General features: G+C 40.1%; 3 protein-coding genes across 4 annotated transcripts; 1 reads left to right on the forward strand and 2 right to left on the reverse strand.

Moving 5' to 3' along the window:
• Positions 1-926: 926 nt before the first annotated feature.
• On the reverse strand, positions 927-4,923 carry LOC143376969 (uncharacterized). Its single transcript, XM_076827805.1, has 3 exons — positions 4,482-4,923; positions 3,545-3,709; positions 927-2,217 (listed from the first exon to the last, which is right to left on the reverse strand). Exons 1-3 carry the CDS (start codon positions 4,591-4,593, stop codon positions 1,904-1,906), a joined length of 591 nt encoding a protein of 196 aa, XP_076683920.1. The 5' UTR covers positions 4,594-4,923; the 3' UTR covers positions 927-1,903.
• Positions 4,924-5,466: 543 nt separating this feature from the next.
• LOC143377335 (uncharacterized) lies at positions 5,467-8,067 on the forward strand. The gene is made up of 5 exons (XM_076828489.1): positions 5,467-5,677; positions 5,759-6,014; positions 7,187-7,344; positions 7,435-7,502; positions 7,935-8,067. The coding sequence occupies exons 1-5, from the start codon at positions 5,609-5,611 to the stop codon at positions 8,065-8,067; spliced, it is 684 nt and encodes a 227-aa protein (XP_076684604.1). The 5' UTR covers positions 5,467-5,608.
• LOC143377334 (uncharacterized) lies at positions 7,548-20,629 on the reverse strand. Of its 2 annotated transcripts, XM_076828487.1 has the most exons (6): positions 19,376-20,629; positions 14,590-14,759; positions 10,447-10,566; positions 9,012-9,093; positions 8,887-8,936; positions 7,548-8,580 (listed from the first exon to the last, which is right to left on the reverse strand). In XM_076828487.1, the coding sequence occupies exons 1-6, from the start codon at positions 19,618-19,620 to the stop codon at positions 8,405-8,407; spliced, it is 843 nt and encodes a 280-aa protein (XP_076684602.1). In that variant the 5' UTR covers positions 19,621-20,629; the 3' UTR covers positions 7,548-8,404. The 2 variants fall into 2 exon arrangements, with proteins under 2 accessions (XP_076684602.1, XP_076684603.1); XM_076828488.1 differs by lacking the exon at positions 10,447-10,566 and having other exon boundaries at positions 7,552-8,580; positions 19,376-20,627.
• Between the last annotated feature and the right edge of the window lie 1,852 nt (positions 20,630-22,481).

A 22,481-nucleotide genomic window follows, 5' to 3' on the forward strand; every position in this document is an offset into this window, starting at 1 on the left:
CATAGGCCTATTTCGTTGAAAGCTCCCCGAGGAATCTCTTTGGATACAGTTCCCTCCAAGTTATTTCTACGTACCATCGACGGTACTCGATTAGAATGTTTTAGGAGCGTTTCATCTCGAAACTTGCTCCACCCAGCTGCCTCTAAACAGGACATCGTCCGAGGCTGGTAGCAATAGAAACGTCCAAATCCTGGTTGGACGATAGCGCGTTCAAGCTCCTGTGATTCAAACTGAATTCGACGTGTGTTCGAAAGTCCCAGGACGATCCACTCCTCCGCAAGGAGGATTTCTATTCGGGTTTCATGTCAGGTAAACGTTCGCCCTTTGCGATCTCGACGGGCCCCCCAAAAGGGAACAGTGGCAGGACCTCTATTCCTCGACTTTCCTTGCAACGTCTGCCTTCGAACGCATGTCAACCACCCCTCGAGTAGTCCTACTAGTTCTTAACGATCTTAGCCAATCGGAGCTAATGGCGGTCCTGCCCACCTGCCCGCTTAGCAAACTTCTCGGCGCAGAAATAGGTGGAGGGGTGTTTCGGGGACGCTGTGGTCGGATGATCGCAAAGGAGCAACTCTGGCGAAATCGAGCGTGGCGGATAATTCAAAATCGAACCGATTTATGTAAATAATAATACGGGGGGAATTTGAGGTTAGGCGACGGGGGCCACGCTCCGCTCGGAGCGTGGGGAGTTGCCAAGCTGCACAAAACTATAGTTGAATGAGGGATGAAAGTGGCGAGATTGTGGGGTGTTTCTTGCTCGTATGCGTAATTGTATAACCACTACCATTCTCTCGTAAGGAGCAGCGTTCGTCCGGAACTTATTATTGCCGCGTAACAATTAACTGTAGAGGGCTGCGCGCGCGACGCGTGGAGATTGATAAACGACGAGAGAACGTTCTTTCTCGCGCGAAGGAATGGAGTCGATATTGTGATCACAGACCTTTCGCTCTCGTATCATTTGATTTCTGTTGTAACGAGCGACTGTATTATTTGAAATGTATGCTCTCGTACACCTTGGCCCTATAACGATGATTAATAAAATATTTTATGTCACTAACTGCGTGGAGGCGTTCGGTGACCACGATACAAACGAACAATCGTTTTCTTTCATCTCCTCATGCGATCCCTGGGAAATGGAGGAACGGGGTGAATTTGACAGTGGATTTGATGGGTGAAGAGGGTTTGACGGGGTTGATTATATGACTCAAATGGGGTGTAAGATTTTGGAAGTAATTTTGGAGATTGCTTCTGAAGAAAATCAGAATGGGAGATAGTAAGAGATAAGGGGAATTGAAAGTTGATAGTGCAGGGTTGCAGAAATTAGTAAGTTACTACTTATGGTGGACATAGGGAAAGATTAAAAATTGATATGATTGATAACAGAGTGAAGATAAAAGCTGTATAGCACCCGTCATCATCTTCTATTTATACATACTTAAATTTTACTGTATACTCGAATTTAAAGGTGATAATTTATTGCAAATAAAATAAGAAGACACTGAAGAAATGAGTTTTGAAAAAGTTTGAAGGGGTTTGAGCACACTGATAACTTGGTACGAAGACATGGCAATTGTAAATTGTTAATTCAATAATCACAACATCGTGTGAAGCTTTCTTATGATAACTGATTCAATATAAATGACAGAAATATTTAAAAAAATCGTCAAACCAATACAACAATTTCCAATATTTTTTTATTCCACCCTACTTCATTCCACAGTTACCGCGCTGCAATTTCACAGCTTCAAAGTAGCCAGTTTCCTGCAAGAAACATCCTCGAACCAACAGAAGTAAACTCAAACACACGAGAATCATGAACAACCCATCTTCAGGAATTTCTCAGAATTTTCGAGTCATCTCTCCCAAGAGACTCCATATTATTGCAAATAGTTTGATCCGGGTTTTAATTGGTCAAGTATCCGCCGAGCTCATCGTCAGACCTCTTGAAATCGGCGATGTAGCCGCAGCTATGCACGGAGTGAGGTGTGGTGTCTTTGGGGCTGAGGAGGGACCTCAGATTGCTCTCGCAGCCCAGGTTTAAGGACATCTCCCTCATGATGTCCGTGCAACGACCGACCTCGTAGTCCACGTCGACCTCTCTGGTCCTCAGATTCTTGGAGAACAGCAGCTCCAAGCTGCAGATGACGCTGACCAGCTCCTCCTCCAGCTGTGGATCGCAGGAAAAGGAGACCATACCTGGCTCGCAGCCGGGGGCGCCTGTTGAATCGATGAATAATTGTGTGTTAATGGGGACCACGGGGGGAGATGGACGACTTTGGCTGGGCTCTAATCAATAATTCATTGAGGCTGCGTGGGCGATTCGCGAGGGACACGAGTTTATAGTGCACTTCTGTAATCCCCTTTGCATTTCGCGGTTGGGAGAGCGGGGTGGCTTACAGACAGGAATTGAAATCGAAGAAGAATTTCGAAATGTTTAGTATAGAAGTGGATTGTACTGAAAGGACTGGGGTATGTGGAGTAATTGGAGAAAATGTAGGTCCATGCATCAGTATACGTGGAAATAGTACAGTAGAATATGTTTGTAAAATACTCTGAAAATTAATTGCATAGCTGGGCACTTTTAGAGATTCGGCGAATTTTCTTCACTTGGAATTACAAACGATTTGAGAAATTTTCACTCCGAATTCCAATAGATTTGGGGAATACTCTTCACTTGGAATTCCAAGAGATCTGGGGAATTCTCTTTCCCTGGAATTCCGAGATATCTGAGGAATTCTCTATTCTTGCAATTCTACAAGATCTGAGGAATTTGCTTCACTTGAAATTCCGAAAGATCTGAAAAACCTTCACTTGGAATTCTGAGATATCTGAGGAATTCTCTTTCATTGAAATTTCACTAGATCTGAGGAATGCTCTTCACTTGGAATTCCAAGAGATCTGGGGAATTTTCTTCACATGGAATTCCAAAAGATCTCAGAAACCTTCAGTTGGAATTTCAAGTGATCTGCGGAATTCTCTACCCTTAGAATTTCGATAAATCTGGGGAATCCTCTTCATTTGAAATTCCAAAAGATCTGGGAAACCTTAACCTGGAATTCAAAAACATCTCAGGAACTCTCTACTCTGAGAATTCCAAGAGACCTGAGGAATTCTCTACCCTTAGAATTCCAAGAGATCTGAGGAATTCTCTACCCTTAGAATTCCAAGAGATCTGAGGAATTCTCTACCCTTAGAATTCCAAGAGATCTGAGGAATTCTCTACCCTTAGAATTCCAAGAGATCTGAGGAATTCTCTACCCTTAGAATTCCAAGAGATCTGAAGAATTCTCTACCCTTAAAATTCCAAGAGATTCGAGAGACCTTTACTTGGAATTCCAAGAAATCTGAGGGATCCCTAATTGGTGTTCCAAGAGATCTGAGGAATCCTCTTCATTTGGAATTCCAAGAGATCTGGGGAATTTTCTTCACTTGGAGTTCAAACTTTACAGAATTTTCCTTGGAATTGTACATACATCATCCCCCTCCAAATTACTTAAGTAATCAAACAAGTACGTAAATCTTTGGAGAACGGAAACATAGTAACCTTGGGTATCCTGCACAGTCTCCCAACGAACCAGGGCTTCCTGCAAGGGTTTATAGAGCTGTCTTCTGTTGGGGCAACACCAGTTCGCAACTTTGGCATCCAGTTGCACCCTATCCTCTGTGCCCAGCTGGCTCCAGCTTAGGAACAGCTGTTTCAATCGTGGCGCTGTCACAGAATCTCATCGTAAATCTACGTATCTATAGTCAGTCCAATGAAATATGGCGTTACATGTCCGTGTAAAATCGGGCTGATAATCATGAGTTAATGATGGGAGTTAAACTGTCCCATTACGAGTTACTTCGAGCAGTATTCTTATTTGAAAAATGTTAACAGTCTTGATAAGACTTAAACGGCTTTCATTCTGCAAGATTGCGTGTATTAAAAACATTTCCTACTGTCAACAAAAGGCTCGATAAGACTGTCAAGACCCATTAACACTTCAACCATTCTTCAAACTTGAATATTGTAGTAACCAGTTCAAAAGATTCACGTGTTCGATACGATTGTAACATCTTGAAGCCGATCACTATCGCGAGCTGATAACCACTCCGCGATTTACGCACTCATCAATCATCAATGCAATGTTGTTTGTTATAAGATACTAAATCGCAGATTTCTCTTATCAGTCTAAAGTACAGAATTCAGAATATCCAAGACATAGTATCTGTTACAAACTGATTAAATCAATATTGTTATCATTTATCAGTTCGAAGTTTGCAATTCAATGTTCACACTCATCAGATTTGATCGGAATGTTTGGATATCAGTAATTTATATGTTATCAGTCGATGATTATCCATCTAAATTCATTTCTCAGCTGTTATTAAAAAGCAATGACAAAAATAAGATGTTGTGACGTGTATATAAAAAAAAATGTGTTTTCGTTGACTGAACATTTATTTGAAATTTTCGTGATAGACTTTCTCAGTCGACCCACCTTCAGGGATGAGGACGAATATCGTGTCGCATATCTGCTCGAACACAGACTCTTCCATCGATTGGTCGACGTCCTCCTCGTTGCTGACGACGGTCGTCGATTCAGATTGCATCGCGCATTTTCAGATGCAACGGAACCTCATTTTGCATTAAACGTGAGATGGACAAGGGGGTACAGAAACAAAAAATGTTCGCCTGATTCGTGACGTTTCATTTTACGGGCAACTTCTGAGGGATTTTTGAAAAATAAGCGGCATTCGTAATTCTTCATAGTTCCATGAAAATTCCATTCTTTATACTGAACTTCACTTATTCTCTTCCTTTTGAATAATATGTCAGGATCATCATTTCATCTTATTCGTAAAAGATGTTTTTCAATAACTTTTAGGTGGTGGTGTGCTATATATTAATTCATTTATTGGTGTATTATTTTTATTTAATTTTATTTTATTTCCTCCAGCATAAAAACGAACTACTAATTCGAATTTGGAAGTTTCCATGAAATTCAAGGTTTAAGGAAGTTTACAATGGAATTACTCAAAGAAGCATTATTAAACATAAATTAAAAGAATTTCGCATGAAAAGGGCAAATGCACAAGATGATTTTATAAGAAATGTAAAAAATAATATTATGTAAAGTTTCGACATGAAATTATACAATTTAAATAAACCTTTAACACTCAGAATCGAACCCTAAGGTTCTTGTCCATTCTAAATTAACATTTAATTTTAATTCCTACCATGTGTAGCGTTGAAATCTGTTTCGAGACTTCACCGGTAACGTTGCATGCGACACTAAAATGGCAAGGGGGTCCTGGGATCCCCATACCGGTGACAGAAAAATACATTAGTTGATAGGTCTATTCTATACCTAGTCTGTGATTACAGTAAACTTCTTTACCGACTTGCTGAATTAAAACGTTTTACTTTCCTATAACCCGAAGTTATTTCAACTAACCTACAAATCTAAATCTCAGAATTACTCTCTCTCCAATGATAATTGCATTAGAATCATAGAAATTGTTCAAACGAACGAAGCTTCTTCTCGAAATTATAACTGAACAATTAGTTCCTACCTGAAAAACTATTCTCCAAAAAAAGTCCCTAGGCTGTGTCAAAACATTGAAAATGACGGACGCAGAGTACGTGGGGCCCCAGTTCCAAGGAATCATCCAAGAATTTACGAGAATTCGAGATGTATTTTATACTGTCGACACTTTAAACACGCGCCTTAAAGTATTTACAGAATCGTGTTTACAATTTTGAGAAAATCAACAGGCATACGTAGCTTTGAAAGCTTATAGCGACGCCCAGGACGATACTTTGACGATGGAAAACGAACGATCTGAGAGAATGAAGGAAAACTTGGAGAAGCTGTCGAGGGCCTACCTGCTCCTCGAACAAAGATACAAATCGACCCTGGCTGAAACGCAAAACGACAAAGCGAATCTTCAAGAAACGATCGAACAGTTGAAAGAAGAGTGCAATCATTTGCGTCTCATAAACACTGACCGTAATGGAAACGACGACCAAAGTAATTGAGAATCGACCTTTCTTTTATTATGTACAGAGTGTTTAAAAATTATACGTCACGACCATCATAGCAGGATTTTACACCTCTGTTAAAAAGCTGGACCATGAAATTGTGCATGACCCAGGTTTTCAAGGTCAATTCATTTTATTATAGCGTTCTACTCGTCGAGAGGATAGAAAGTGTTAAAGTCAGCTGTTTTCTTAAAAAACGATGTTACAATTTTTCTATTATTTGTCACTGAAGAATTATATTTCCCTAGGGAAACTTTAATTTCGTGCTGCTCCGTCGGTAACACGTTATTTATGCTACACGCGGTTGTAAAATATAAGTGTAAGAATCATCGAAACTTTTATATCATTTTTTAAGAGAACGGTTGTGCTCCGATCTGTGGTTCCTTTGACACTTTTTATCCTCTCGACGAGTAGAACGTGCTGCAACAAAAAAATTAACCTCGAAAAAATAGGGTTAAGGACCATTTTAGGTCGTGAAATATAATTTGTATACACCCTGTACTGTTTTAGTCCATTTGTTATGATTCTAGTTATATTTGAATATAGTGGCTGAAGAAGCACACTGTTCCTTTTCATTTTTTGTATTAAAAATTGGCAGAATTGGGCCAGGTTATGGCCCACCAATCCTCAAAATGACAAAAAATTAATTTAACATAATTTTCGGCGAATTCCACTTGCGCCCAAATATCCCACAACGTCCGAGATTTTCATTAAGGCGGGTTTTCCTATACGCGACTGGATGCAACGTCAAGAATTTCAAGGCCGATTTTCCCCAAAAAGGAAGCGCGAAATAAAAAAAAGTTACTGTGTCTCTTCGACTTATAACAGTTAAATCAATCGAGAAAAAAGAATAAATTTGAAATTTTTGACGTTACGTCCAGTCGCGTATGTGAAAACCCACCTTAATGAAAATCACGGGCGTAGCGGGCGATTTGGGCGTAAGTGGAATTCCCCCTTTGCGATCTTTATTTTGGAAAAAATTACCTACCCTTAGAACAACTCTTACATAATACAATTATTAAAACTACCAAACCATGGTTCCATTTTAGGCTTAAAAAACAAAAACTACCGAAATTTTTAAATAATATTAATTATCGATTACAAGTTCAGAATTTATCATTTTTTTCCTATTATTTATTAACGGTGAGGTTTTTAATACAGTAAATAGGCTGCAGGATGAGATCGAAGTTCAGGCTATCCAACTGCAGCTGCAAAAAGAAAAATATGACAAGACCGTCACGACGTTGAAGCAACAACACTCTGACGAGATACAAAAATACAAAATGTTGCTGCGAAATGCCAAACAGGAAGCTGCTTCTGTAACATAATGTTTAAAATGATATTAATAAGTCGGTGGAACAATATATTTTCTAATTTCGTAAAAGAAAATGTAATTCTGTTTAATATAGAAACCGAATAAGAAAAAGGGGCGGCCACCGAGCGCGAGCCAAAATAAGAAGCATACATCCCTCTTCAGGTACTACTTTTTTCTTTACAAAAGAACAAAAATTATTGCTCGCTGACTATTTATAATAATACCGTGGGGATAGATCAATATTCTTAAAATTTTCGCTATAGTATTCAAGATATCTCGTAACATCTATAATTTGTCGAAATATTAGTAAAAAATTATTAGTCAAAAAGTGAAAAAATTATTCAAAAATATATATTATTGGGGATTTCAATAATCAAACTTAATTATAAAATTACTATATTCATTATTTTATACGTCTGAAGTGTTCATTAAAAATTCAGAATGGATTCGATATTTAAACACTGTTTATTATAAAATGCAATCATAGTACTTATAATCATCAATATAAATTTTTTTGGTATTTTTTTACTTAAACATAACAACTGCGAAAATTAATATTAAATTATACTATTGAACAATATACGACCACTTAAGATGGCCAGAACTAGACGTAGAAATAGTAGGCAGCGCCCCCACAGACAACGACGAAACCGAAAATAGAAACGATGGAAACAAGAAGAGGAAATTGTTTCACGAAGACAGAGATGCTGTAGTTAACATTCCTTAAACAATCTACGGTTTAGCTGGTCTGGGTGGAGGACAAAAGTAATACATAACTGATACATATAGCAAATTATATAAGATATATATAAAATAATTAATTTACATAGTACAATTTCGTAGAAAATTAGTTTCTAATATCCATTCATCGGGAAACTTAAACTAGGTACATTTTTTGGTTCATTTCTGACGTTCATAGATAGAATACATATATATATTACATAAATGATTAATGACGTGTTTAGGTATCGAAGTAAATCGACCACAGTTAAAGAAATTTTTATTTTTACAATTGCTGAGTATTTTTTTGCGCCAGGGTCGAAGAGGGGTGGAAAGTAATGGAGCTATTTACTGAGCTTGCGGTTCAGTGAATTCCAACTGTTCGTGTAATCGATCTTGAGGTACCCATAGGTGTTCAGATCGAGATGAGGGGGTGGTACAATTTGGACCATGTAGTCTTCTCTATCGGGTTTGGTTTCCATCGAACGATAGTCTGCCCTTGAAGGGTCCCGAGGAGTATCTGTGAACATAATTTTTCAATATTAGGAATAACATTATTAAAAAATTATTTAAAAAAACACCACACCCCTCTTTGAAAGAAATACTTCGGCTTATTGAAATTCCAAATTTTCTATACAAGCACAATAGGTTTTTGAGTCGGATTTCACTATAATTTTTTTAAACTTAGGCTGGTTAAATGACTCTATTTATGTTTGGTTTCTGAAGTAGTTAAGGTCTATTTAAGTGTACAAAAGGTTGTGAAAATATAATTTGGAAAATATACGACTGCTTTGTGTTAAATTTGAAACTGGAAACTGAACCTTACCTAAATCTGCGACATCCACAGGTGGTGGGTGGAGGTCGACGTAACCAGGCCTTAAGAACAAAATTTGTCTCATTATTATTCACATCAAATTACAGAATTTAGATATACTTTAAAATAGAAAATACCTCTGAAGGTCTCTCATTGATGCAGATTTACCATTATGCCTCAGTCTTCTATGTTCCTCCGCAAACTCACCCTGTCTTACTTCTGTAACACGAAACAGAAAATAAATAGAAATAGTTTAAAAAGGTATCGACCTTGAAGAGAAAAGATGCAATGAAGGGAAATTGTACGCTAATGTGTTTTCTGTGTCAAAACTTCATCGTATGCCTGCATAATAAAAGAAAATGACATTTTCCAGAGAAAGTAGTAATGGTATGTGCACGGTCAGCCAAAGCGTCCACTTTCTCATCGACCGTTGAATTCTCTCTTTCATTCGTTCGATATGAGGTTCGTCATGGTCAAGTGAGCTTCTAGCGTAAAAGGACCATAAAAGTACCACATATCTACAATTTACCCAATCTATTTTCTCGAAGGTTACACGTACCTGAACACCTTCATTAACTTTTACCCCCTTTATCCGGCAACTATCTAGCTACAATTTATAGGCAAAGCTAGAACAAGAAGTTAAACTGCGTTGGACACGGTCAGAACACTTGGATCAGTGCCCATCCAAGTATAGATAGGTACGCCGAGCAATAATGATGTTTTCAATACGCGTGCGCATATAGGAGATAACTCCACTATTTGAATTCTGTGGGGATAATGATGACTAGATTCGAGGTTTGTCAAGTGAACAAGTATATTCATTTGGAATTCCAAGAGATCTGAGGAATTCTGTATCCTTAGAATTCCAAAAGATCTGAGGAAAGATCCTCATTTGGAATTCCAAGAGATCTGAGGAATTCCCTATCCTTAGAATTCCAAAAGATCTGGGAAACCTTAACCTGGAATTCTAAGAGATCTGAGGAATTCTCTACCCTTAGAATTCCAAGAGATGTGAAGATTTCTCTACCGTTAGAATTTCAAGAGATCTGAGGAATCCTCATCATTTGGAATTCCAAAAGATCTAAGGAATCCTCCTCATCTGGAATTTCAAGAGATCTGAAAAATTGTCTACCCTTAGATTTCCAAGAGATCTGAGGAATCTCCTTCACTTGGAATTCCAAGAGATCTGAGAAACCTTAATTTGGAATTCCAAGGGATCTGAGGAATCCTCCTCATTTGGAATTCCAAAAGATCTGAGAAACCTTAACCCGGAATTCCAAGACATCTGAGGAATTCTCTACCCTTAGAATTCCAAGATATCTGAAAAACCTTCACTTGGAACTCCAAGAGATCTGAGGAATCCTCCTCACTTGGAATTCCACAAGATCTGAGGAATTCTCTTCATTTGGAATTCCAAAAGATCTGAGAAACCTTAACCCGGAATTCCAAGACATCTGAGGAATTCTCTACCACTCTTCAAAGTACCCAAAACTGAATACACCATGACTGAGACACCATGGAATGCTGGCAGAAAAATTGAAGGAACACGTTCGAAGATGAAGATATAGTCACCAAGTGTCTTTCTATAAAGGACCCTAGGAAACACCACGGAAGGAGGAAGATTGTTACTGCAGCACGCCGAAGATTTTAGTCTGTCGTCGGTCGTTGAAGAGCCTCCATGATTGGCTACCTCTGTAACGATGTTCGCTTGAGTAATCCCCTGATTAACAGAAGCAACGTCGAGGTCTTCGCGTTTAATAGGCTTGACTCTAATCTGTCGGCAGATCGGACGCCCACCGACGCCTTCGCTCTTTAGCGTCGTAAACCTTGGAGGGTTGCGTTCACGATTCGGAACGAGGACGAGCAAATTGTTACGATAAAGGAGGGGAATTTTATTTGGCAGCAGTTTCCAGCTGGCGTTTTACATTTTCCTCTGATAACGTTTCGGCTTAAGTAGGGAAGTTTTGATAGGATACTTGATATTCTGAATATTAATTATTTTGAATGAAAATCTTCAAACACAGTTTTACCTCAAGAAGGGTGCAAAATAATTTCAGTCAAATTTTATACTGAAAAATGGTTAAAAATTCTATAATATCCCATCTTTATTTAAAATTCTTCAATTTCAATAATTCCATTATAAAAAGTGTAATGAAATGTAGAATCTCCTGACAAATGCAACACGTAATGCCACAGTTGCAGTTGAAATAACCTTGGACAGAACTGTCGTAGTCGTGCAATAAATTAAAAAGTGAATTACTCCAGCAATCACAAGTCGCCGTGCGATTCGACGTCCAAGAGAAAGCAGAGGCGTTCGAAAGCCGCTGGAAATAATAATTACGCGTCGAACGTCAAATCGCGCGATGCATCGAGCGTGCTCGCGACACAGGCATAAAAGATGGACGATTCGTCGCGGCGACACTGACTTTCTAGGACACGATAGAAATCGGTCGAGTTATTGCGCGACGAACAGCAAACTCTTGCGACATTCCCCTCGAACGGACAATTTTCCGCGAAATCGATTCGTTCCCATTCGTCACTGCGTGACTATTCTTATCGTTTCTACGGTAGCAATGCTGAAAGAAACAATTTTATGTTGACGAAACGACCGGGGGAATAAACAGAGTGCTTAAAAATAAGGGCAGGCTGTTTAGTCATTGGCAGTAACAGTTTTAGATAGTCTGAAGGATGAAAAAGCAGTTTCTGGATTTTGGAAACTGGGACTTACCACTTCTGGATATGAGAAATTGGGACTTCCAACTGAGGTTCGGTAATAAATTGGGACTTTGACTTTAGGGACAGTGGTCATTGGAACTTCTAGCTTAGGGCAGTGGTAATAAGGACTTCAACGATGAAAAAAATAGTAATTGGGACTTGAAACATGGGGATACTGGAAATCGGGACTTCTAAATTCTGGATATTGCGACTTACAACTTCGGGATATTGGAAACTGGGACTTGCAACTTCTGGATTTTGGAAACTGGGACTTGCCACTTCTGGATATGAGAAATTGGGACTTCCAACTGAGGTTCGGTAATAAATTGGGACTTTGAATTTAGGCACAGTGGTCATTGGAACTTCTAGCTTAGGGCAGTGGTAATAAGGACTTCAACGATGAAAAAAATAGTAATTGGGACTTGAAATATGGGGATACTGGAAATTGGGACTTCTAAATTCTGGATATTGAGACTTACAACTTCGGGATATTGCAAACTGGGACTTGCAACTTCTGGATTTTGGAAACTGGGACTTGCTACTTCTGGATATGAGAAATTGGGACTTCCAACTGAGGTTCGGTAATAAATTGGGACTTTGAATTTAGGCACAGTGGTCATTGGAACTTCTAGCTTAGAGCAGTGGTAATAAGGACTTCAACGATGAAAAAAATAGTAATTGGGACTTGAAACATGGGGATACTGGAAATTGGGACTTACAACTTCGGGATGTTGGAAACTGGGACTTGCAACTTCTGGATTATAGACACTTATTGCCCCCTTAAAAGTAATTTCTACTCATCAGCTGAGGATCGTGTCCTGAAAAATGTGTCACCCATCCCTAGCGACTCATTGGGTAATCGATTTTCCCAGATCATCTATACGAAGGTGCGTCATGTGCAGTTACACCTGCGATTCCAAGCAACATTCCCAAACTGGTTCCGGAACGGAAGCACATTCCTCGAGAAAATCAGCGTCGGCACGTGCAGCTGGCTGCGCGATCGAGGATGCAACGAGTTGCATAATGTTTTGGACTCGCGAGTCGTTCCCATGCGATGCACGGGCGTGCGGCGCGTAATCGTGTCGCTGCGTGCAAGAATATCAATTAACGCGGCTCTGGTGCTGAGGAGAAAACTCACTCGACCGCGACGATGTGGCTTCTCATCACGAAAAACCAACGAACTGGTCGCGCAACTATGGGACGTCTAGGATTACGAGCTGTTCTTCGTCACTGGAGACTTCAGTCGCATGAGCTGTTGCTGCACCAGTTGCCACTTCATCTGGAAGATCGATTTCCTAGTTGCTGTTGCGGGATTTAGCGCGTGAAGCTATCTTAAAAGGATATTGAGGATGATCGAAAAGGTAGGATCTATAGGAAAATTGAAGATGTTTGGGGAGAGCTGCAGAGGATGGTGGAGGGGTGGTGAGGTTTGACCAGGTTTCGTGTAGTATGGTGAGGTTTGGGGACGGTTCCTAAAGAATTGCGGAGGTTTGAGCAAGATTGAGAATGTTTGAGAAGTTTAAAGAAGTTCGAGGACGACTGGGGATGTATCAAAAAGTTCAAAGAGGACCGAGAAAGTTTGAAGAAGTTTGAAATTGTATGAGGAAGCTTGAGGGGGTTTGAGAGAGACTGAGGACATTTGAGAAGTTTGAGGAGGATTTAGGAAGTATGAAGAAGTTTAAAGAGGACCGAGAAAGTATACAGAAGTTTGAAATTGTATGAGGAGACTTGAGGAGGCTTGAGAACGATTGAGGACATTTGAGAAGTTTGAAGAAGATTGAGTGGGACTAAGGAAGTATGAAGAAGTTTGAAGTACTATGGGGAGGTTTGAGGAAGATTGAGAAAGTTTAAGGAGGTTTGAGGACAACAGAGCTAGTTGCCCCTCAAGTTTACTCTCAATTGGTCACAGACTGGGTAGTCCTGACAGAGCTTTGAGGCTCCACATAGGTACAGTTCTTCCATTCCAGACAGTACCGAATGCTAGTGCGACATCAAACCTCTGATGAAGTCATCTGCAGTGTTCTAAACCACGTACTTAATACCTGAATTCTTCTTCTTACCAGAAAGTGTGATAGTCTAAGGCTAAGGCCTCGATCACTGAACTATCTATGATCCCATTTGTGTTTGTAGAAATTCTAATTCTCACTCCTAATTGATAGCTGAATATGCTCAACTTCCTAGTTTTCAATCTCCTCAGACCTAGTCTGTACTCACTCTACGACCCTCCTATGAATCATTCTACCAATAAGTGATAATAGACTAGACTCGAAAATGTTTTATATGGGAATTCAAGTAGAAATATCATTCAAACAATTTCTTCTATACTTCTCCCATAAACTCGTGAATTGGAACAGGTGAAACCAGCAAGGGGGAACAACAATGGTCATCAGACTCCAGTTATTCCTCCCATTTAATTGGCGTTCGATGTAAAACGCGTGAAGGATAGGATTTTGGCCGAGAGAAACTTGACGAGAAACTTAGATAGTAACAGCAGATGAATGATAAGAAGCTTCTTCCTGAAACGCGTCATCGCGAGGGCTTTTCACCAGGAAAAGCTGGACGGAGCACCCGGAAAATTCGACGGACTGGAATATTGACTAGGTGAAAGCGCGATAGGAGAAAATCCATATCATGGTCTTCTGATCACGTATAGGCTCGAAATACTTGCGCAGTCCTTGAGTACAGCTCTTGAATTTCTCCTTAGTAGTAAGTGCCGCGAGGTAATTCTCCGCTAATGACGGAGTTAACTACCATAAAAGGAGATAACAGTTGTTCCAGTTCGGAAAGTAAGGTTTAACTTTAGAATTTAGCACTGAGTTGACAATCTCATTTCACCTTATTTCCCGAACCACTACAATGGTACCTGCCCCCCCCCCCCAAGAGTTTTGATTTAAGATGTGTCTCTATAATAAAGGTAGCCCTCGAAAGGCTCTAATTCCTGGTGCAGGGCCTGATTCGATGAACAGGCAGCGCTGTCAGTGAAGAAGCAATTAATCTTACCAGAGAGAGGCGCATACACCGGAAACGGGGCGGCGTAATCCGGTACCTCTTCCTCGTAGATTGGACGTTGATAGTGGTAACTATTGTTCGCTGGCCTGGGTGGTCCACAATACAAGTCTTCCACGAAAGCAGGCGCGTGGTAGCCAGGTTCCCTCGCCGAGGATGAATACCTGCAACGTTTGCCAGTGTTTTCTACCAATTGCTCGCTGAATCGTTGCTGTTTATGCTGTTTAACACGGGGGAGGTTGACCTTGCTCGTGGACAGCCCTGTTGTTAGGGTTCAGAACCGGGGACCACCGGTACTAGGGAGTCTGGGACTTAGGGGCAGTGGTAATTTGAAAGGCGGCCTTAGGGATAAGAGTACTGTGGACATTGAAGTCAGGAATAGCGGTAATTGGGACTTGAAACATAAGGCTATTGGGATTTGGGACTTACAACTGGATAGTGGGACATCTAAGTTCCAGATATTGCAAATTGGGACTTCTAACTTCTGGATACTGGGATTTACAACCTCGAGATATTGGAAACTGGGTCTTGCAACTTCTGGATTTTGGAAACTGGGACTTACCACTTCTGGATATGAGAAATTGGGACTTCCAACTGAGGTTCCGTAATAAATTGAGACTTTGAAGTCAGGAATAGCGGTAATTGGGACTTGAAACATAAGGCTATTGGGATTTGGGACTTACAACTGGATAGTGGGACATCTAAGTTCCAGATATTGAAAATTGGGACTTCTAACTTCTGGATACTGGGATTTACAACCTCGAGATATTGGAAACTGGGGCTTGCAACTTCTGGATTGTGGAAACTGGGACTTACCACTTCTGGATATGAGAAATTGGGACTTCCAACTGATGTTCGGTAATAAATTGGGACTTTGAATTTAGGGATAGTGGTCATTGGAACTTCTAGCTTAGGGCAGTAGTAATAGGGACTTGGACCATAAAAAAAATAGTAATTGGAACATCAAAATTTGGGCCCAAGATAATTAGGACATCGAGCTTAAACACTGTGATATCTAGGAAACTGAATAACACTGAAACTAAAAAAGGGTCCCAAATAACTCCAAACGTTAAACTCTGCATAACACAACTACTGTTACCACTGTCAATTGAATATACCCAAAAATATCAATCCTGAGCCAAATGTCTCGCATGTAAAGGCCCATATTGAACTCTCATCATGCTTGAGACAGCCCAGGACCCCGGGATCGCTACTTTCCGTCTTGGAGACATATCCCGGGGTTCAAAACGCCCATCTAAGCTACCCCCAAACCCTGGGGACAGGCCTTTGCAACAATTACCCTCCTGAATAGCTTTCTCACACCCTTTCTTCGGACATCAACACACGTTCTCAATATTTCACTCTTCATTTGTAGCTCTCATACTTCATAACAAATGTCAGTCTTAATCCTAACGAGAACGGTATAACTAACTAAATTCACTGTTAAACAGTATTTATGGCGCAGAAACTAAAAGTCCCACGCCTTTCAAAGCTACAATACCACGCCGAACCTCGAGCCCCAGTTCTTGCTCAGCATTCTAGCAATCTCCTCGCAGATCTCCATTTATTATCATTCGCGTTTGGTTCCCCCGGAGCGAAACAGAAGGCTACGCGAGGCATTCCTCGAGTTTTTCACCCGCTGGAAATCGCTAAGTTGCCCGGCTCGCTACTCAAAACCGCTCAGGGGACCTCGCCTTTCACTGGGTCGATCCGAATCATCGATTTAAACGCCGTTACACAGGGGGGTTCAATGCACCGTGCCGTTTTATCGCTGATGGATGCCTGTTACGATTAAAGGAAGTGTCTCTTTCCGGCAATTAAATAACCCTGTAATTGTGTCCTGCTGGCGAGCTTCGTTGTGTAACCTGTGAGGGACATTTTCAGTCGTGTGATTTTGCAGACATCTTGAAAAATATTGGGGTAGGTACTAAAGAGGGATCGCATCTGAAGAATCTCGTGGTGCATCCAGGCAGTGGTGCAGCTTTGCAGTGCTCTATAGTTATTTAATATTGATCAATTCACATTTGGGCTAAGTTATGCAGAAAGCTACCAACCCTTAATTGTCTGAAACTGAGTAAATTTAGTTCGAAGATTTTAATTGTTAAAGAAAAGTAGCTTTATTTCTACTGGGTACATTTTATTTCTTCTTAATGTCTCATAATATTTTTTAATGGGTTGTTTAACAGTGAGTAGTATAATTAATTACAAAAAAATATTACAGAAAATTCAAAATAATATTAATATTATTTTGAATTTTCTGTAATATTTTTTGAAACCTAAAATGGAACTATGGCTTGGCAGTTTTAATAATAATTGTATAATGTAAGAGTGTGGGTAATTTTTTGTAAAATAAAGATCACAAAATTATGGGATCTGTACTGGGTTTAACTAATTTTTTGTCATTCTGAGATTTGGTAGGCTGCTGCATAACTTGGCCCATTTGAACTTGGATACGATTTTTATCGCTTTTACTTACAAGCAAATCTTTCCCAATCAGAAAATTCAGATTTTAATGAAACTTCGTGTGAATGCAGAGAGAAATTTTATTCGAGTTTCTGTTTATTTTCAAAGGAATCATTATTCCTCTCACTGTAGAATTGCTTTCTATCTTCCATCATTTCTCCGGCACGGTTACATCTAATGTTCCCCGATGATTTGAACAAAAATTGTTTCGAGAACTGGAAAAGCACTACGCGGTGAAGGTGTGCAGTTTAATAAGCACCGACACACTCGCAGCCACGCTCAAGAACGCTGCGCCCTACTTTGCACCCACTGATACGATCTTTTGCGAGCAGATTGCGAGGCATAAAAAATATATTGGGTTAAACAGACTGTGAACGAAAAATTATTACGCTGGCAAACAATGCGCGTCTCTTTATGCAACCTCGTCCAGATCGATTATCAGGTCTCGATCGCTTCGTGGAAATGCGGACGTCTCTTTTCCGAGCTGCTGCTTGCGCATTTTAATTGGGAAAGTAAACATTTGAAATTGCTCAAATCTCTCTTATATTTCTTTCATTCGAAAGTCTCGTCTTGTTTATGTATCGATTCAGGGATATTTTGAGGTACTTTTTTTTTACAGCTGTTGAATTATTTATTCGTACAAATTAGTGTGCGTGACGGTTAGAAGCTATTTCAATATTTTGTATACAAGGAAGTTGGTGTTCTTCAACTGTGCCCTGCAATTACGTGAAACTAAGGCAATGGAATATTTGATCTTTTGTGAACTCTAGTAAAATTGTTGCTTACGTAATTTCGTCTGCTAATTTTTAATCACAAAATACCCCTTTACTTATATTTCGTTCTTTCTAACACCACTACTAAGAAATATCATTTTATAGACTGTTTCCAACAGTCGAAAATAAAAGAAACTTTTTAAAAAGCCTCTTTTAATGGTCCATCTATAATGTCAGCTATAATACATATTTCTAGCGAAACAAATATGTTTTATTAAAGCTTATGATGTTAATAAACATTGTGTCAAAGAACAAGTCTAAGCTTCGATTTATTTTATTGCAATTAATTGAAAAAGAAGTAGTACCCTTAAGAAGAAAAGAAAACAGCTTATATTAGAAACTCAAAAACGATTAATCTCTCCTTTGAAAGTAAACAATCTTCACTCCTAATTTAATTTTTTATTAAAACAGGTACTTTCAGATTCAAAGTCAATTTTCTAGAAAGCTAAGCGAGTAACGTGAAAATGTTATTCCACATTATTTACTTATTTTTTTCACGTAGAATCACCACCACCCTCCACTTCTACGTTTCCACCCTGCACAAAGAAACGAAACAGAGAAAACCTGCAAATCAGCCAGAACACCATCCAGACCTGAGCATTCACTTCACACCACGCTGCATAACAATTATTAATTATTACAGTCAGCCTTCCAAGCACCCCCCTAATTACACAAATGCATCTGCAGCTTCCTGATTCCGCGTAACGAAGACGATGCAGGTAATAATCACACTGAATACCAAGAATCGATGAGATAAGAACGTCTTCATTATTGTTTGCTAATTAAGGGGAGGTTCCGGTCTAAAAGTCGATTTTTTTTTATTTCATTTTTCGAATGTTCAATCTTTTAGGAATACGTGTTTAAAAGGATTTGTTGAAATTCGTAAAATTTCCGAAGTTATAGGCATTTGAGTAGCGGCAAATGCATGGGGAACACCCGGCCACTCGGCACTCGCGTAAAACTTTAAACGCGATTTTCTCGAAACAGTGTTCTCAAAACGGTGGGCGCTGTATCTCCAAAAATTATTATCCGATTCGACTGAAACTTTTTTTATTTTGAAGAATATACTTCTGGCTAGGGGAGGGACTAGAAAAAATTACAAAAAATTAAAAATTTATATTTTTCAAAGGCGTTGAAAAGACGAAAAATACAGGGAAAAGTGATTTCAAACTTGAAGTGTCGTTATTATCTAAAAAAGTCATTTTTGTAATTTTTCTAGCCCCCCCCCCCCTAGACAGAAGAATAATCTTCTAAATAAAAAAGGTTTCAGTCGAATCGGATAATAACTTTTGGAGATACAGCGCCCACCGATTTGGATCGATTTTTTGACGCCTTGACTTTAACGGCTACCCAGGGCCGTCTGCGATGATTAATTAAAAAACAAAAAATATACTTCTATAATTTAAGACATCCTTAATACAATGCAAAAAGTCCCATTAAATTATATATAGTAGTTTTCCTCTAATTAATTCCTAAATATCACCTATTTTTGGGGGCTCTAGACCGGAACCTCCCCTTAATCTCGCATCCGTCCCGTTACTCACCAATATTCAGAGTGAGCACGTGCTTCTTGCGAAATACGATACTCTGGGCGTCGATGTCGCCGCGACGCCTGTTGCGTCAGGCCAGCGACACTGTGCCGCCGTAGGTACGCATAGTTCTCGAGGTCCCACGGATCGACGTAGTGTCGGCTGGCACTTCCGGAGCTGTAAGCGTCTCCAGAGCTGCCACCGGATGTGGAGCGCTGGGAACCCACCGAGTCCCAATATATCGAGGACTCCGCTGGCATTTTAATGGCGCCTGGCTCTTCCCGGCTCGATTTCTTCGCGCGCTCTTTCTAGCTTCTTTCCCGAGGAACTGGATTCCTTATGCAAATTCCAGGGAAACCGCGATTGTTCTATTGGCTCCTTTCTTCTTGTCACTTGAAAACTGGGCGAACTTATGTTTGCACACTTCTCGCCTGACCCCCTTTGAGGTTAGAGGATTCTGAGAAGCTCCTTGGTTTTCAGTGTGGGTACAATTTTTTTTTAGCAGTTTTTAATTATTGGGTTATTATAAGGAAATACTACTTGTCACCCGAATAATTACGGTCCCTTAGTTGGTTGGTATTCTGATACTGTCTACACTGCTCAAATTTCCCGCCGCGCGAATCAGTAACATACCCCAAAGTGGTATCCAAAATGGAGAAGCTAATGGACCGTGCCACTCAAGAATATTTCCCCCAATAAAGAAGGAAACGTGCATACTTCTCCGTTAATTTCTTTCACTAACGACACCACTCCATTGTCCCTCGTTGGGAAAGGCATTTCCTTACATCTTCCTATGATCCACAATCTTTTCTGTTCCACTTACAGTGAAGACTACGTCAAACCCAAGTGTTAGGCACCAAAATGATTGAGACGATCTTTCACACCGCAAAAACACCGAGAAAAGCGTGTCCGCGCGTTCAGCGAATTCTCAAAGCCTTCACTGTACTTCGTTCGCGAAGCATTCGCAACGGGAGCTCGCTTGTTGCTTGCTTGCCCTGTTTCCGGTCAATCGAGGCGCATCGTGCGCACCGCGGGACCACGATTTCGCTTCTGGACACGTTCGAGCAGCCTCGAACTCGGTTCACTGTTTTCCTCTCCTACTACCGGACAGGTGGGCGCCGATCTCTTGGAAGACAAGTGAAACCGAAGGACTTTCACGCCTGCGCCACCGTCTGCCCCACCTTCTGGAGCTGGTGCACCGCGGTGCTGCGCGCTGCACCTGTAACTGTTCACGCGTCACCTCCAAACAGCCATTTCTGGGGTTGCATTTGCTGTTTCAAGGGAGGAGTGAGTGAGCTAGGGGTGCGGCTCCCAGTGGAGGGTGCAGGGATACCAATCCTTCAGTTTTGCTTTGGAGATCTGCATAGAAATGTGCAGTCTCATTGCGGCGACACTAATGCTAGAAATGGGTGACACATTCAGTGTTTTTTGTTGGAGAAACAGGGGTTTTTAACTATAGTTTTTATTAATTAAGGAGAACTATACCTTCTTTTTTTTAGTTTAGATTTCTGCATATTGTTGGGACAGGTTTTGTAGTTCATATGTGTTCGGAAGTCGGGGAAAAAAAACCTCAGGCGATGGGGATTTGAACTCACGATCTTGGGGATCCTCTGCGTTCTGAACAGCCGCCTAACCAGCGTCGCCAACGCTGATCCTCCGAGATCTCAAATTCGGTTTCCCCCTTATGGCGGTTCCTGATTCCACAATATGATATTGTAGAGTTTGATTATAGGGACTGAGGTGGGGTGATTCAGTATTTTGTGGGGAGTGCAGCTTCAGATTTTGCAAAGGAAGAGAAACACTTTTTGATTTAGTTTTATTTGTAGTATCACATAGAATTTTGTACAGCTTCGGTATAGTAGGACTCTTGAGTGCTATTGGTGGCTTTGGAGGGGAGTGTCAGCTTCCAATTTTGTTCTAAGAATTGCATGAAGTTATTTACAATTTGATTCCACGAACACTATTAGGGTGAGATCGGAGTTGGGCATTAACTAAGAAATTATTTAAATATCGAATTAAATAAAAGTTACTTTAAGTTTAGATTATTTGACGAATAAAATAATGTTTTTATTCGATGAATACAGTTCACCCAGGTCAACTTTATTCGACACATGACGAATAATATTTTTTAACTTTTATTCGTTATTCGAACTTGTATTTAAATAAAAATTTTGCCCATCACTGAGTGAGATTACTGTTTCCTGGAGGCTGTATCTCCTAATTAGGGAGGTGGAATTCTTTTCAATCCTCACCTCAACTCCAATTGCGCAGAATTCTGTATAGTTTCGGTACTTCAGGAATTGTTCGCTTTAAAGATTGCAAAATTCAGTGCAGCGGTTAACAGAAGTAAATAAAATCTCTAATAATTCCTTAAAATTCCTGCAACGAAATAACCGTCGAGGTGACATTCCTCCAACTGCTCGTTATTTCTTTTAACCACTCTAGCTCCCATGCGCGCCAGACAAATAATTGCGCAATGAACTTTCATTGGCCTTTTGAAGAAACGATCGTTAACCCGATCCCGCGTAATTATATCGGCCGTACGTGAACTGTCGCCGTCGTTCACTTTGCTGGACCGAATAATACCTCGGGCAAATCAATTAAATTGCGCTGGCGGGTCACTGGTGCAAGAAATATCTCGCTGCTTGCTGCGAGTTAGCGTAACTGGCGAACAATTTTCACTGGGGAAACCAGTCCTGTTAATTACCTTATTGAATTATGAAACTATTGGTCCTATAAGGACAACACGGAATTAGGTTATAAGGAAACTTTCATGGAAAGTAAAAAGAGAGGCAATGGAAGTCAAACTTTAAGATTTGAAAAACATTTCTGCGAGAAAAAATTGAGAAAAAAAGCCTTATAGTGGGAACAAAATCAAGTGGACGCTGTAGTCCACTTTCCCCACTCTCAGTCTCGTCGTGGAGTGGGCGTGGTCGAGCAGAGTGGAGGTGGAAGGCCTTCCTGGTCGCCAACAGATTTTGAAGCTACAGCAATGCTCTCAAATTGATTTCACTCGCTGGCTTATTCAATTTAAATATTAGTATTTTAAATTTTACTTAATAATTTCATTATGTTTGGATAAAATAGAAAATTATTTAACACTAAAGTGATGGAACCCAAC

The sequence above is a fragment of the Andrena cerasifolii genome, chromosome 15 (assembly GCF_050908995.1).
Source record: "Andrena cerasifolii isolate SP2316 chromosome 15, iyAndCera1_principal, whole genome shotgun sequence".
In the NCBI taxonomy this organism is placed as follows: Eukaryota; Metazoa; Arthropoda; class Insecta; order Hymenoptera; family Andrenidae; genus Andrena; species Andrena cerasifolii.

Coding starts and splice junctions, on each gene's coding strand:
- LOC143376969 (XM_076827805.1), bottom strand. CDS start 4,593: ATGCAATCTGAATCGACGACCGTCGTCAGCAACGAGGAGGACGTCGAC. Junction 3,710..4,481: donor ATTCGTCCTCATCCCTGAAG/GTGGGTCGACTG, acceptor ATTCTGTGACAG/CGCCACGATTGAAACAGCTG. Junction 2,218..3,544: donor GACTGTGCAGGATACCCAAG/GTTACTATGTTT, acceptor TCGATTCAACAG/GCGCCCCCGGCTGCGAGCCA.
- LOC143377335 (XM_076828489.1), top strand. CDS start 5,609: ATGACGGACGCAGAGTACGTGGGGCCCCAGTTCCAAGGAATCATCCAA. Junction 6,015..7,186: donor TAATGGAAACGACGACCAAA/GTAATTGAGAAT, acceptor TTTTTAATACAG/TAAATAGGCTGCAGGATGAG. Junction 7,345..7,434: donor CCAAACAGGAAGCTGCTTCT/GTAACATAATGT, acceptor TGTTTAATATAG/AAACCGAATAAGAAAAAGGG.
- LOC143377334 (XM_076828487.1), bottom strand. CDS start 19,620: ATGCCAGCGGAGTCCTCGATATATTGGGACTCGGTGGGTTCCCAGCGC. Junction 14,760..19,375: donor CGTGCTCACTCTGAATATTG/GTGAGTAACGGG, acceptor CAAACGTTGCAG/GTATTCATCCTCGGCGAGGG. Junction 10,567..14,589: donor GGTGTATGCGCCTCTCTCTG/GTAAGATTAATT, acceptor ACATCGTTACAG/AGGTAGCCAATCATGGAGGC.